Source organism: Euprymna scolopes, chromosome 5 (genome assembly GCF_053919585.1).
Source record: "Euprymna scolopes isolate OS-2025 chromosome 5, ASM5391958v1, whole genome shotgun sequence".
NCBI classification, from domain to species: domain Eukaryota; kingdom Metazoa; phylum Mollusca; class Cephalopoda; order Sepiida; family Sepiolidae; genus Euprymna; species Euprymna scolopes.
The window spans coordinates 19,679,267-19,696,310 of NC_136486.1; the positions used below are offsets into that span (position 1 = coordinate 19,679,267).

The 17,044-nt window shown below is 35.4% G+C and overlaps 1 protein-coding gene across 1 annotated transcript in view; it reads right to left on the reverse strand.

Moving 5' to 3' along the window:
• Positions 1-4,455: 4,455 nt before the first annotated feature.
• LOC145276556 (uncharacterized) overlaps positions 4,456-17,044 on the reverse strand; it is a 402,732-nt gene continuing 390,143 nt past the window's right edge. The window contains exon 3 of the mRNA XM_080127750.1: positions 4,456-5,088. Within this exon, the coding sequence (XP_079983876.1) occupies positions 4,597-5,088 (492 nt within the window). The 3' untranslated portion in view covers positions 4,456-4,596. The remainder of the gene's footprint in view (positions 5,089-17,044) is intronic.

The window sequence follows — 17,044 nt, forward strand, 5'->3', positions numbered from 1 at the left end:
CTATCATGTCTGAAAGTTCCACAATGTTCAACGAGCGAGATCGGAAATGCACCGCGGTACAACTCATGCTCTCTACCGATCCAAGTTATGACAACAGGACCATTGCCGACACCTTCAAAATGCATCGTTGGATTGACACGAATAACAGGAACCTGACCAGGGTGATGAAAACAAAATTTCCGGTCACAGTTATGGTCTTGACAGCCAAATTTCTGGCCGAAAACCGATTAAAAAGATTTTCCCAAATCTCAATACCCTTTATGTTAAATCTCAAGTCTGTAGACTGAAAATTGACAGAGTAGCTTGGTAGGGAAATCTACACACACAGACACACACACAGAATTTCACATAATATTTTCGCAATATCAAGAAAACAAAATATAAAATAAGAACATCATATGGTTTATTTTCATGTGCGTTACAATTGTTTCATAACTATTTGGACAAATGTAAATGTTATATTATTAAAAATATTCCAAAACTCGCTACTCTTCAGACAGCAAAATACATTTGTTGCACATATATGGATATATTTAAAACCCCTATTTTAAGGGATCAAGCAGTTGGACTCTCCTCTATACTATTCTTCTATTCTATTCTATTTTTTTATTGCCTTCGAATTGAGGAATTGTTGCATTTTCGTATTTCTACTTTTTATAAGATGATTCAACAAATCCCTATTTTATATTTATTTAATCTTTTGTGTGTTTTTTTTTAAATATAATTTTTTTCTCCCCAATTTATTTATTTTAAGGATTTTTTCCCCAAATACTAATCTACATCTTCAAATTCTAATTCATATTTATACATATTAGAAATACATATTAGAAGTCAGATTTCGGCAATCTAGTAACAAGCTAATCTTTTTTTTTATCCTTTAGTCCTCACATTCCATGAGTGATGTTTCTTACGAAGAGGGAAGAGTTGTTGTTTTCTGGGCCAGAATCTATTCATATAACATCTAGTTTTTGATCTTGAAGTGGTATTTTCAGTTCCTTGCATGAAATGGCTTCATGCCTTGCCTGAAGCGATTTCTATAAAAAAAAAATATTGAACTAACTTGACGTCATAGATTTATGGTTTATGTAATTTTTTAAACATGCATTCAAACATAATCGATAATGAAAAGTAAATAAATGAATAAGTGTCATTACCAAAATTTAAGCCCATAATTCTAGTATTAAAAAAAAAAACTTTGGTAATTTATTTTCTATTTTTATTAAATCAATTTAGTAGAATACTCTTTATATCGACGAAACTGCACATATCTAGGAAAATATGAGAATAAAATTACAAATGAATAACACACGCCAAACATTAATATATTATAAACTGCTTGTAAAAGAAAAATTATGATATAAATTAAGCACACAAATACCTACATGTGAGTTTTTGCTTTCTACTATATATAAAGTATTTTAAAACATTTCGAGATATTGTTTATTCAAGTAGCCGTGAGTTTTTATTTTAATGTAAAATAAGTTTGCTAAATAAAAGACATCTGTTTATTTTCATTTAACAATTACAAAAAAAAAAAAAACCCTTCTCGACCACCTATTGCCATGACAAATAACATCTTACTTGAGACCCTACTCTTAAACTCGCCAGCCTAACATTTACGGGCAACATTAATGGAACCAAATACATTAAGAACATTATCAAGACTGCTGCAAAAAAGGTAGGCTCCCTCTACCGTGCTAGAAAATTATTCACACTAGAGAGCATCCGATAACTTTACAACGCCACAATTCGTAATGTATTCTTGCTATATGTGGGCTGGTATAACTATCACTAGTATCTCACTTCTAGACAATATCCAAAAAAAAATCTCAACCCTAGCAGGTGCGGTACTATCGGCCATTCTTCAACTTCTGTCCCATCACTGCAATATTGTATCCCTGTGCATGTTTCACAAGTACTTTAATGGTATGTGTTTTAGTGAACTAATAGCATTTGCGCCCCTCGATGTACATACTCCAGACCAACCCGACAAGCAATAAAATCACACCCCTTCATTATTGAGGTGCCTAGATGCTAGATAGCTTTCTGCTCAAATAGTTACTTCCCTCAGACTGTTAGAATTTGTCCTTCTCTTCTTGTTTCCTGCTTCCATGATTGTACTTACCCGCAGAAGTTTAAATGTAATGTGAACAGACATATTGCTGTTCAACTTCCCACATTCCTCTGTTAGACACTATCCCAAATAGAAGTCGCTTGCGTTTCAAGTGTTAGTATTGTTTGGCGTGAAAAAAGAGTAATGCAAAATGAATAATAGCTGGACGACTCTTCATGTGAAATCGGTTTTATTAAATTCATGTGGGCCTACAGTAAAGTGTAGACCTTTATTCAAATATGCAAAACCATGGAAATCATATTAATTCGGGAAATAAAGATTACAATAGGGTAAAAAAAAAAAAAAAAATAGCTATAGAACAGAAAAAAGAGAAAAAAGCGACATAGGTTGGGTTGCAAAAGTAGGAAAATAGATGCATAATTAAGAGAGACAAATTGGGGTGATCTACGGTTTTAAATGTGTGCATAGTTTAGATTTAGAAATGAAAAATAACGAAACTATATTTTAACAGTGTGTACTTACTTTAGATAGGGGAGAGTGTGTATGCGTTAATAGTGATGTTTACCAATACCGTAAAAACACATCGTAAATGTGCATATTTCTTTCTACAAACGTAAAGAAAATACACTTGTTAAAGTGGTGAAGTATAGATTTTAGTTTTAGTGGTAGTTTAAAATCAATATTTATTATTTTATTATTACTACTAGTAGTGGAAGACTTTACTTTAAACAAACTCAAATAAAAACAGATAATTAAAGGAATCGTTTTTTTTTTGTTTGTTTTTTTGTTTTTTTTTTTGGTATCGGTAAATAGGCACACATTTTTTCAATTCTGATATCCCAAAAAGTTCCGATTTTATTGATTCCCGATTCCGATTCCGATTAATCTTCCTAATACTAATATATAGTTATTAATAGTCAGAAATAATATATGTGTAGTAAGTTAAGAAAATATACTTATAGCAATTAAGCTACGCAGAGGCTCCCCCGTTTATTCCCCATAAATGCATTTTGTCTTGATGATTCTCTAAGGAGAGAAAACGTGAAAGCCTTTGTTTGGTTTAATTGCCATAAGTATATTTTCATAACTTACGATCTTGCTCTATTCATGTATTAAGCACTATTGACGTAAATACTGAAAATCAATACATAATATATTATCTCCTTATAACATTATATATGGATATATGTAATATAATTGAAACAGTCTGCACATTGTAGCAAGATGCGACTGTATTTACATAAAGAATAATAAAATATAATTTGCCATCTTTGATTGAGCACTATCAAGGACCCTTGTTGAAATGCAATTATTCTTAATTGTTGGATATCTTTTTGCTTCGAATATATATATATATATATATATATATATATATATATATATATGTGTGTGTGTGTGTGTGTGTGTGTGTATATATATGTGTGTGTGTGTATATATATATATGTATATATATATATATATATATATATATATATATATATATATATATAGAGAGAGAGAGAGAGAGAGAGAGAGAGAGAGAGAGAGAGAAATTGTAGAGGTACACTGTGTAGTACGGGACAATAAATAAAAACAATAATAATAACAATATTGAATAATTACAATAATGTTCAATAATAATTTATTTACCAACATAATGTGTCGCACTATAATACTAGTGTGATGTAAAGCTACCAACCTTTCGAGATATACCTCTTTATCAAAGAAAGAAAGAAAGAAAGAAAGAAAGATGCATATTACCACTCAGTAGATGTTTCTATTTTTTCCATGAAAACCTTTACCGAATGATTGTTTGCTATTCTTTAATGATTCCCTTTGCTTCATAGTGACTTGTACTTTCTATTACTTACATATATACTACCTTTCTAGTCTTTTTTTTTTCTCATGTTCGCTCATTACTCTTCTTGCATACTTATTTCCTTTCTCCTGGAAATATCATTTATAATTTTAGTATGTTTCATTTTTCAAAGGTCCATACCTTATATTTTATATTTTAATATTTTTTAACTTCTTATTCATTTTCATGTCCAATCTCAAATGTTATTAAGTCAGTTTCAACCTATATTTACATTTTGCGTAATTTTTGGCCCTTCCCTTCTGATGAGAAGCAGTTAGCTTCGAAATGTCATGGCCTAAAGAGGTTTTCTTTTTTTTTTCTTCCTTCTCTCGCTTTCCTTATTTTTCTGATATTATAATAAGGTTATATGTAACTTTTATTATTCATGTTTTACTTAATATATTTAATTGCTCCTCTTAACAGCATTGAGCTTTTTTTTTATCTTGATAAGTTTTTGTTAAAGATATACTCTTTGATAATATAACTGCATTATATATATTTATTTATACTAATATATATATGTGTGTGTGTGTGTGTGTGTGTGTGTGTGTGTGTGTGTGTGTGTGTGTGTGTGTGTGTGTGTGTGTGTGTGCTTGCATGGTTGCGTTAAAGTTGCAGCTATATATGTAGGCTTACAAAAACAATTTTTCTACTTTTTCATTTTTCAAAATTATTTTTAACGTCATTAAGAAGTCTGTCTCTCCAAATTTTCGTTGTGTTCTTTCGCTTTCATCCGTAGCGAAACGATGCTGTAATGGCGTTTGTCATTGTCGTGCAAACGACTCAGTGTCGACAAATTATCCACTTCCTCTCTGGCGGGAAAACTTGGACGCACAGCAGGCGTGACAAACGAAGACGCCGGAAGAAACGCCGGAAGTGACGATTGCGCTTGAGCAGCTAACAACGACGAAGGGAATGATGCCATGAAACGCACGGAGTCGGCTGCTCTGAACGGTAGTGAAAGCCACGGTTCGATGGGGGAGATAAAGCCTGGTGTCCGGAAGGGGCCGTTCCTTGGCGAGGTGATGGCCGCCGCGACAGCAGCAGCAGTAGCAGCAGCACTTGTGTGGCTTAAGAAATGCATGCCGACGGTGTTGCCACAGTCAGTCAATTTTAAAGCACTGTTCTCAAGTTTTTCTTGGCGTCTCCATTTCGCCCTTCTGTTTTGGAACCATACCTAAAAGTCACAAGATGGAAAAAATCATTAAATAAACGTGAAAAAAGGATTCACATAAAAAAGTGAATATTTAACAATTATCGTGCCTAAAATGCATCCACAAACAGATATGTGTCAAAAGAATGTCATATGAAGATTTTGCTGGATTTTTTTTTCGCTACAATTTTCGCTGATTTTGCTGACATTTCTCTATACTGACAGTCAACTGCACCGCATATATTACGACATCACCAGATGGCAAAACTAAAACGAAATCTTTTAGTGCGATCATATTTTGGATGAAAAAAAAAAAACGAATGTGACAAATTTCAGTTTAAGTAAACAAGAGAAAATGTAAAATTGGTTTATGTAAATCAAATTGGAGACTCCGTCGTAGTGTTCTGTTGTAAGAGTCTGTATAACATAAGGGGGGATAATCGTGTATATATTTATGACATTTAATTTTCATATATATATATATATATATATATATATATATATATGTATATATATATATGTGTGTGTGTGTGTGTGTGTGTGTGTGTGTGTGTGTGTGTGTGTGTGTGTGTGTGTAAAGTATTGCAAAAAGTGTAGCAGTTTATATCTTTCTTTATTCGATTTTTTATTAGGTGACGTGTAAGAATAGAAAATGTTTTTTGAAAACAAATTTGGAGATTATTGACCGTACATTCAGTCTTCTTTAGTACACACACACACACACACACTTATATATATATATATATATATATATATATATATATATATATATATATATATATAGTGCAAAATTTTGTTGAAAATCCAAAGACTCACGTTTTCTTTTTTATAACCTTTGTTTATTTCATGTATTTTTTAATTACAGCTGTTGCATTAATTAGTTGGCAATTTTACGATTTATATATATATATTGGAGAGAGAGGGTGTGAGTTGAGAGATACGATATGTGTATAATATAACGATAGAGAGACAAACTGGGAGAAAGAGAGTGGTGTAAGAAAATGTCAAACATATCTAGGAAACGTAGAAACCTTTAAGAGGGGGTAGATAGAGAGTAACAAATAAAACATGAATTTATTCCGTCCAGTATTTTGTTACATATGCATATTATTTTTTATACAGATTATTTTTTATACATATTATTTTTATACATATTATTTTTATACAGATTATTTTTTATACAGATTATTTTTTATACATATTATTTTTATACATATTATTTTTATACCTATTATTTTTTATACATATTATTTTATACAGATTAGTTTTTATACAGATTATTTTTTATACATATTATTTTTTATACATATCATTTTTATACAAATTATTTTTTATACAGATTATTTTTTCATACAGATTGTTTTTATACATATTATTTTTTATACATATTATTTTTTATACAGATTATTTTTTATAAAGATTATTTTTATACATATTTTTATACATATTATTTTTTATACATATTATTTTTATACATATTATTTTATACAGATTATTTTATACAGATCATTTTTTATACAGATTATTTTTTATATAGATTATTTTTATACAGATTATTTTTATACCTATTATTTTTTATACATATTATTTTTTTATACAGATTATTTTTTATACAGATTATTTTTATACATATTATTTTTATACCTATTATTTTTTATACATATTATTTTTTTTTGATTGACAGTATACATTGTTTAAAAATAACGTAGTGTCCATGAATTCTTTTATAGTTCTTGCTTTTGTTCTCACCAAAGAAAATCAGCTAACATATTTGCAATAGCCACAATATGTTCACCTTTGCTTTTCAACATTCAAAAAGTCGGAAGATTACACAAAGCTACACAATGAAGTTATCCGTAATGACATCATTAGACCAATGAATGAGAGTATTTTTTATTAATATGAAACAATGATTTTTTCTTGGTATTTTAAATATATTAAATCATAGAAAACGTCTTTATATTAAACACAGAGACTTTTTTATTTGAATAGTTAAAAGTTAAAAATCAGCAACCGACATATATATTTGTCAGCCATTTTTCCCCAGCATGCATCAGTTATAATTCCGTAGCTTTCCCTAAATTTTCAAAGGAGAGAACTTGAATGCCTATTAGACTGTCTTCCAGTGTCTAAGGTCTCTATGTACAGGGGTTTGTCAGGACATTCTGGCGTGAGGATACTTTTTTCTGCAAGTAAACCTTGACTAAATACTCAAAATGACACAGTATTCGTGGTCCATTAAGATCTCCTTAGTATGGCTTACCAACAATGGCTTTTACAAGAGAATGGTGCATCTTCACCAAATGATGCTACTTCAAGTAACAGCACGGAGCTGGATATCCCACCAAACAAGAAGAGCTGTCTAAAATATGGTTGTCTTCAAGTCCAACGTGAACAAGTTTCTGATGAGCCGTTCCACTTAAGTTAACAAATTTACCGAACTTCCATTACTATTGATTACTATATTGTCCTTTTGACTACTCTACACTCTTTGACCCTTATCCTTGAGTGGCCTATCGGCCTTGATAAGTGGTGACGCCTATGTAAAAAAAAAAAGTTCGTGTCCTAGAATCCACTAAGACCAAGAGATTACAAGAAAATTATGCTTACAAATATTTAAATGGTCAATTCGGGACAGGGAAATTGTTTTCTCAACTTCTTTACTAACTCAGTGTTTGAGCGGTAAAGGAAAACTTTAATGGAATATTCGAATATAGAGATCAAGTGTTAGCCGTAGGAAGGGGGTCCATTGATTTCTGAGAACTTTGATTAAAAATAAAATGAAACATAAAAAAAGCATCCAATATTTATTAATCATCCATTACAAAATATGAATCAGTATCACAGCTGCTTGTGTGCTTGTCATTATTTTGTGAACGCTTATTTACTCCTCTTCTTCAAATTATCCCATAATTTTTGCATTTTAAAAAATATTTTCTGCTGTTTTCATATAAACTCCTTTTCTCGGAATAAAATACCTCTGTTATCAGTCAATTAGTTCTGTTTATTTCCCTTGTTAGCGCTCTTTTGTGCCCCGAGGAAAGAAATCTAAGGAAGTAGGGGGCGCTAGAAACGAGCTGCAGTGTGCTTCGTTAATCGTTCTTACTGGGATTTCATTGCTCGATTGGTGACACCAACAAGAAAAAAACAAATAGCTTTAATAAACCCATGCAGCCTTTTCCTCTTTGGTATGTTTTTTCAATTATCTCTACATGTAACGACTGATATTGGAAAAAGTTTCATTGCTGACGGCCCCGATGGGTTCCTTTCAGCTCCCTTCCCTGTTGATGTCGTCAAACGTTGACCATTGTATTAATATGAACAGATAAACAGAGTTGATAAGGGAATGTTAACGACGAAATCTGAGATAATGATTTGATTTTTATAGCTAATAACGTCAACACAGCGTAACAGATGAATACGTTAATGATAATTTTAATGCTGTTGATCACCCCAATTACGGCGAGTTGTCTATTGTTCGACTGCCGAACCCCCTAAATACGCTAATTCTTCGCCATAGCCGTAGTGTTCTTAGACGTCTACCGCCAAAAATTTTCTTTGGTGATGTTTTAATGAAATTAATTCTTTTTCTTTTTTTTTTTTTTTTGCGTTTCATTTTCTTTATGTACTTTTCTTTTATTTCTTCCTTCGTTTGTTCTATTCTGTCTTCCTTTCTTTTTTTTTTTTTTTTCTTTTTTCTTTCTTCTTTCTTTTTTCGTTCTGTCTTTCTTGCTTTCTTTTTTCTTTTTTTCTATTCAGTCTTTCTTCCTTTCTTTTTCTTTCTTCTTTTTTCTTCTTTCTTTTTTCGTTCTGTCTTTCTTCCTTTTTTTTCTTTCTTTCTTTTATTTTCTTTCTGTCTTTGAACTTCGTTTGTTTATTTATTTATTTCGGTTTTATATTATTTTGTTTTATATTTAATTATAATTCTTTTGGGTGTTTTTTTTATATACTCGAAATGAGACACTGAAACCGGGAGATTTTTTTAATATTCTAAGGGTCGATTTGTACAATTATTTGTATTTATACATGGTTAACGAGGTGTATTCGTCCGGCAGTTGTTTTTAATGCGTTTGTTATGAATTCAGTTGCTCCTTTAATTACTGGAATGACTAAGTAATAGAGTTCAAATTGCTGAACGTGGCAATGTACTACAAACGAATAAAACGTCACATGACCGAAAGAGAGAGTGTGATAGCAAGGGCGTAGACATAACGGCATTCACTCCGGGGGTTGGATGGTGTAGTCAATTCCAAATGTGTTCACCCTGGAAAAGCGGTTCATCTTTCACCGATTAGCACCTAAGTCGTTGGCAGACTTTAATTATTCTTAGTTCCAGCGATGAACCCCCCCCCAAAAAAAAAAACCCGCGAAGGGGGGCAGCCAGTGGGACTACAAACTTGTGGATTAATACTTCCCCAAGACATCGAAGAACGTGATCAAACCACCAAAGGCTCGTTTTAAGAAAAGTCTTGCTGGTGATTATGGTGTCGTATCTTGCGCGGATAGTGCAGTTTGAGATTTGGTTGGAGAGATAGATGCATGGTATACGATTTGGCAATCATAAAACATAAACTATTTCTCTCTATATATTTTTCTCTTTTTTGCTTTTTCTCTCTTTTTCTCGTTATCCCACACTCTGTTTCTCTCTTTTTCTTTCTTTATTTTTCTATTTCTCTCTACCCCTATCTATTTCTCTCTTATTCTCTTTTTTCTTCTCTCTCTCTCTCTCTCTCTCTCTCTCTCTCTCTCGTTTTCTCTCTCTCATACTCTGTTTCTCCATCTCTCCATTTCTTTATTTCGGTTTCTCTTATTTATTTCTCTTTTTCTTTTCTCCCTCTCTCTCTCTCTCTCTCTCTCTCTCTCTCTCTCTCTCTCTCTCTCTCTCTCTATCTATCTATCTATCTATCTATCTGTCCTTATATTTCTATTTCCCTCTTTCTCTCTGCACTCCTTCTCTTCCCTCTTTTACTTACGTGGATAGTGCGATTTGGGATTTCGTCGGAGAATTAGATGCTTGGATACGAGCTGGCAATCATAAAACATGACTATTCAATTTTGCTTTAAACAGAAACATTCATTTCAGCTTTTGTGATAATAAAAACATCTCAAATGCACTTGTGATGTTAGGCTGTGTAAGGTGTTAACTTTACTTAAAATCGCCCATTCCTACTTTCATCGGATTATTTCGATTATCCTTTATCAATAGTCATCGATACTTATTAAAAACGTTCCGCTCCAAAACATATCTAAGCACACTGTCAGGCATATAAATTACATTCGTGCGAAATTGCAAAAAAAGGGAAAAAGGGAATTAAGAAAAAAGCGATCAACTTTAGTGCAAATGCAAGATTCTTTTTCGACGTTGAATACTCGCTGGCTGTTTACTATGTATGCTCGCTGATATGGCGTTTATAAGCTCTTAGTTTTCCTCAATTCTTGTGTTAATTGCTGATGACCTTGAAGTAGAATGCTAGCCTACGGAGTTAAGGGTGACTTTGTGACTGAGTTCAAATCTCCCAACTAGCAGAAATCATCACTACTACACTGATGATTGCGTAAGCATGAAACACTAGTGTTTGCAGATATTTAAATGATATATATGTATGGAGATGGATGGGGGAGATAGAAAGAGAGATAGATTTCACCGTGCGTAATCTATAATGTAAACCTCACCTGTCTGCTTAAATGTATGTATGTCTGCCTAAAACTTTCGACAGCGGCGACGGAATTTTACGAGATTGCTATCGTCTTGAAGATCAACCATTCGGACGACAAATATCGAAAAATTGGCTAAAAACATTGATTCCTTGGGCACTGTTCTACAATGAGGGGTCGCTTTTTGGCCGATATTTTCGAAAGTCAACCGTTGTTTTCGATTGACTAGCCTTGATTTAAACCTTCGCCATTTTTGGATTGGTGATGGACGCAACGGCAATGCCGTCACGTTTTTTATTTTATTTTTTTTTTTCGTTTTTTCTTTTTTTTTTTTTTTTTGCTCAACACTCACCTTCAAACACCCGGGCAACGCCGGGCACCCAGGCGAGCAACGTAATAAATTACTGAATTTCAACTCATTTCAATTCGATCTATCGATTCAATCGTCAGCGCCGATATCTATTAGGCCCCTTACTCTGATTCTTTCACTCTGATGACGCAGTTGGATGATATGTTTCTACACGAAACTGCATTAAATTGCCGATGGCCTTGAAGTAGAATGCTAGCCTACGAAGTTAAGGGTGACTTTATGACTGAGTTCGCATCTCCCAACCCAACCAACAGAAACTATCACTACTACACTGATGATTGCGAAAGCATGAAACACTAGTGTTTGTAGGTATTAAAATAATATATCTGTATGCAGAGGAATGGGGGAGATTGAAAGAGAGAGAGAGATTTTACCGTGCGTAATAACGTAATAAACTGTTGAATTTCAATTCATTTCAATTCGATCTACTGATTCCATTGTCAGCGCCGATATCCATTAGGCCACTGATGACGCATTTGGACGATATGTTTCTACACGAAACTCAAATAAACAGACGGAAGGAGAGAGTTAAAAGTGTCTCGCCGAATGAAAATATTGATGACGCAGACTGCCGATGGGTTGACTAAACACAAAAATAATGACGATGAAAATGTAGAGAATGGAAATTATAATTTCATAATCGCAAAGAGCAATTTATTAAAGCAAAACTAAATGAAAGCAATGTCGATGTTAATAAAGAATTTTTATAATGAAAATTTAAAATAAGATGTTTTCCCCACAGCAAAATATTCAATGAACCAACTTCGCTCTTATTTTGCCAAATTGACAAATTCTTAAAATTCCAACCATAGCGTAAACAATTGTCAGTTTGTACTATGATTCCTTCAAGTAACAGCATTTTTTATGTTACTCCAACATTGGATGGGAAATCTTTTAAGCCAGGGGCAATGTTTTCTTATTTATTATTAAAATATTTTGCAAGGGAGATAATTGAGTAACGGACAAATCAAGGGAGATAATTGAGTAAGAGGCAAAGCAGTTGATCGTGTCTCGTTTTCATTATTTTAATTATGTAAAAAGAAAACATCAACAGAACTTCCCTCTTACTTAATTTTTCTGATCTTTATTTTAACACAAATTGAAATATTTTCGGACTTTCACGGTTAAAAATGTTAAAGGACCAAAATTTGTCTCTTTGTAATGAGCCCTATTGGAACAGGTACCTCAGCTAGTTGCCTATATGCAGTTCCATTCTGGTAAGTGGACATTTGGATTGTTAAAAAAAAAAAAAAGTGTGAACGACACGAGAAGTAGAAAATTGCTGTTAATGCAAATACACATAAAACACTGTCACTTTTCATCGATCTCAGCAGGACTATCTGACGTTGCACGGGATCATAAAAAAAACTAAATAGGAGACGTTAAATAGCGTGTGTAACATTTTTATATTAATATTCCTATTTCTCCGTCTCTCTCTAGTCGTCTCTCTATTTTTATCGCTTTCCTCTCCCCCATTTTCCGTTCTTCTTTTAAGTCCTTTCTCGTTTTCCTCGACAAACGAATCCCTCTCTTTTATTTTAATATGTTAAAATAATAAGAAGAAAAAGAAGAAAAGAAAAGGGAGGAGAAGAAGAATGCGAAGAAGAAGAAGAAGAAGAAGAAGAAGAATGTAATAAATTTACTGGAGCTATTTCTTCTTTTAAATTTAAAATCGGCTTCGAAATCTAGTAGGTGATGCTCATTTTTCTTCCCTGCAACCGCTTTCCACAGAAGAGACGTTGCGAGCGTGTCTCTGCCCTATCGTTATTTTCATTGCAAGTGCTCGTTCAAACTTCAATTTATGTTCCCCCTTTCCAAACTTTCATAAAAACACTCGTCTAACTACAACAACTATCAACAGTTTCCCCTCATTCTTTATCTGTACCTAAATCTAAACGCAAATTCCAAAAACTGCCCGCCTGTGGAACTCTGTTTCAAACTGACTACAAACTGACTACAATATGATCGTATTCAAGTCCAATGTAAACAAGTTTTTTATTGAGCTGCTCCCTAAATAATCCATTCCTACCCCATTCCCACCACTAACTATTAATATGCTGTTGTCTCAGTCACTACCGTACACTCATTAACCCTTATCCTCAAGTAGTCTTCGAACCTTGATAAGTAGTGACTCCCATGTAAATAAAGCATAATGATATTCGTGATGCCGATTAATTCATTCTCCCACAAATTTTTTTGCAAAATAATATGAAGAGAAACTATGTTGATAATTAAAATAATCCAAAGAGATTAAAATGTAAGAAAGTTATCTTCATGTAATATATATAGGTCATGTCATATGCTATTGGTACCATGTAACCTAGTACTACCTGTCGCATGGTCGAGTTACCGGCGATTAAACCGGTTCCCCCACCAGCCTGTCTGGTGAGGAGGGTGGCTAGTCTCCCAGAAGGATTAAAAACAAGACCTTTCAAAGGGCGCACGAACCCTCCTTTTTGGGGGATCAACGGCCAACTAGCATCATGCATATATATGTGCGTGTGTGTGTGTGTGTGTGTGTGTGTGTGTGTGTGTGTGTGTGTGTGTGTGTGTGTGTGAGCACCGATCGCATGGGTGGTATGATTGTTTATAACTAAATGTTTATAATAGGAAGTTTCCCTGGATCTGTGGATGTATATGTTGTTGGGTGGGTGTTTGTAAATATACAGGTGCATCTGTGCATCTATGCGGGTTCATGGAGGCTTTTAAGATGTGTATATGTGTTTGTGTATATATTTGTACATAGGCGTATGCTGGTTGGTGCATGGATACGGGTGTGCTTTTCTGTGTGTTTATGAATATAGGTGCTTGCGGGTATGCGCATATACATATGCGTGTGTGTATATACGAGTGTGTGTGTGTGTGTGTGTGTGTGCACGCGCGTGCGATCGGTTCCATAACGCGATCCAGTGCATCTCTTGGTCTGTCATCCACCACCACTGCGGAACCGATCACCCAAGGGCTTGGAAGTGTAGCTGTCAGTCAAGACTATGTGCTGGCCTCCAGGCGGACACTACTGGAAACTGAACTTCAGGCTAATAGTGCAGCGATCTATGGGAAGCTCAACCCAGACAGAAAAAAAAACAGAAACTGTGACGCTCTGTTAAGGCAGTTTGACAAAGTTGATAACACTCATTCTGGCTAGTCACTGCGACCAATGATTTGCCGACTCATCTTGGGCAATCCTTGCCAGTCTGGCGTACCTAATCGGAGGAGAGGGGTGAAATGGCAACTGACAAAACCCACTTCATCCTTAAACTATCTTGTCAGCAAATTCCTTACGAACCATGAAACGAAAACAAAAAAAGAACTCACACTGGTGGGGCGTCGCCCAGGATAATAAGGCCCACAATACACCCAACTTCAAGTTTGCATCGTGGAACATACGAACGATGCTTGACAGGTCTGATTCGGCCAGACTAGAAAGAAGTACGATTATATCGTGCGAATTAGAAAAATATGACATCGATATTGCTGTCCTGGGGGAAGTCAGGTTCAAAGAGAGCGGTTCCATTAGAGAGTCCGGCTACACCATTTACTGGAGTGGCAAGGCCTCTAGTGAGAGAAGCGAGTCCGGTGTTGGACTAGTCAATACAAACGAGCTAGTGACGAAACTGATAGAAGTGCCCCATGCGATAAATGACAGGCTGATGACACCCAGGCTATCTTTATCAGAAGATCGTTGGTGTACCCTGATAGTTATATATGCTCCGACAGTGACAAATTCTCAGGAAACTATTGATATATTCTACCATCAGTTAAACAGTACACTTGCATCAGTACCAAAACTGAATAAGATCATACTCATGGGAGACTTTAACGCCAGGGTAGGACAGGATTATATCACTTGGCCCAGAGTACTAGGGAAGTATGGATGCGGGAAAGTCAACTCAAATGGGGAGCTCTTCCTTTCACTTTGCACTGAGCATCAGCTTTGCATCACCAACACCTTCTTTAAACACAAGCCTGTTCACAGGATCTCCTGGATGCACCCTAGAAATAACCATTGGCACCTCATTGACTTCGTCATCACTCGTCAACGTGACCTCCCAGATATCCTGGACACGAGAGCAATGAGGGGAGCAAACTGCAACACTGACCATATTATGATCCGGACACAAGCGAGATTCAAACTGAGACGCAAAATAAAGATAAAGACCCCCCCCCCCCTAAGAAGCTGAATGTCAACGGCTTGAAACGTCAAAAAGAAGAGCTGGTGAATGCTCTCAATGAGAGACTTGCTGAACCAACCGGAGGTGTAAACTCTGATTGGCTACGCTTCAAAGAAACTGTTTATGAAATATCCAAAGAGTGCCTTGGGCTGGTCGGGAAACGTCATGAGGACTGGTTCGATGAGAACTGCGAAGAAATCAAGCAACTCATCCAGAGAAACGCTGCAGAAGTTCAATGTTGTTCAGGAACACTAGATCCATCAAAGCAAAGTACGCTAAGGCAAACAGCAAGCTCCAGAGCAGATGTAAGAAACTTAAGAACAGTTGGTGGATGGCTAAGGCTGCTGAACTACAGATTCTGGCTGACACCAATGACATGAAGGATTTCTATGGGAGTATGAAAGCAGTCTGGGGCACAAATGTGAGCCAGCGACAATTCCACTCTCCTCACTGACAAATGCGAGTTTCTAAAACGATGGACTGAGCATTTCAAAAAAGGGAGATCGCAGGTTATGCGGTAACTACAGGGGTATATCACTGCACTCAGTCCCTGGAAAAGTGTTCGCTCGTGTTCTTCTGAACAGGCTTACAGCGCACGCTGAAACCTTGCTACCTGAGGCACAATGTGGATTCCGTGCAAACAGAGGCACAATGGATATGATCTTCTCACTCAAACAGATCCAGGAAAGTGTGTGGAGCAAAATATGGAGCTGTACATGATCTTTGTGGATTTTATGAAGGCTTTCGCCACGGTGGATCGAAGCACTCTTTGGAAAGTCTTACTGAAGCTTCATACACTTCACCAGCCTTGTCAGAGCCCTTCATTCAGGCATGAAAGTCACAGTTGTGCTTCGGCATGCCTTTAGAAATTGTGATAAGGGTGTCTTTATACGATCTAGGTCGGGAGCAGACCTTTTCAATGTCAATGCATACAAATTCGCAAATAGAATAAAGATACTCGTACGGGAGCTCATGTTTGCTGATGACACCGCATTTGTAGCGCATAGTCACGAGGATGCTCAGGACATAATAACTTGTTTCGCAGGATCAGCCAAGGCCTTTGGATTGAAGATTAACATCAAGAAAACGGAAATGATGTACCAACTATCCCTTGGATCACCAGCAATAAGCCAGCCAATTAAGATTTAAGACCAGGAGCTTTACAATGTCAGCAAATTCAAATATCTAGGGACCACGGTCATGAACAACAACAAAATGGACGAGATTTCTACAAGAATGGCTAACGCCTCCATATTCTATGGAAAACTCAAACAGAAGGTCTGGCAAAATAAAGACCTGACTTTCAGAACTAAATGCTTGTGTACCGTGCCATCGTCCTCTCATCACTCTTATACGGTGCAGAAACTTGGCCAGTGTACAAACTGGTAGCCCGCAAGCTCAACACCTATATGATGAGACACCTCCGGCAGATTTTAAATGTCAAGTGGTATGCTTTTGTCAGCAACAGGGAGATCCTATCACAAGCCAACCTCCCAAGCATGTATGATCTGCTCATACGGAAAAACCTGAGATGGGCCGGGCACGTAAACAGAATGGAGAACTCCCGGCTACCAAAACAGATACTGTTTTCACAATTGGAGGATGGGGTACGAGGCATAGGCAGACCGTCAAACGAAATCTAAAGGAAGCTGGCAGACCCTCAGTCGCCACCGTGACAAGTGGAGAATGATGGTTCACAGGAAGTCGTCTTCGGACACGAAGGACAGCACATGATATATATATATATATATATATATATATATATATATATATATATAATTAT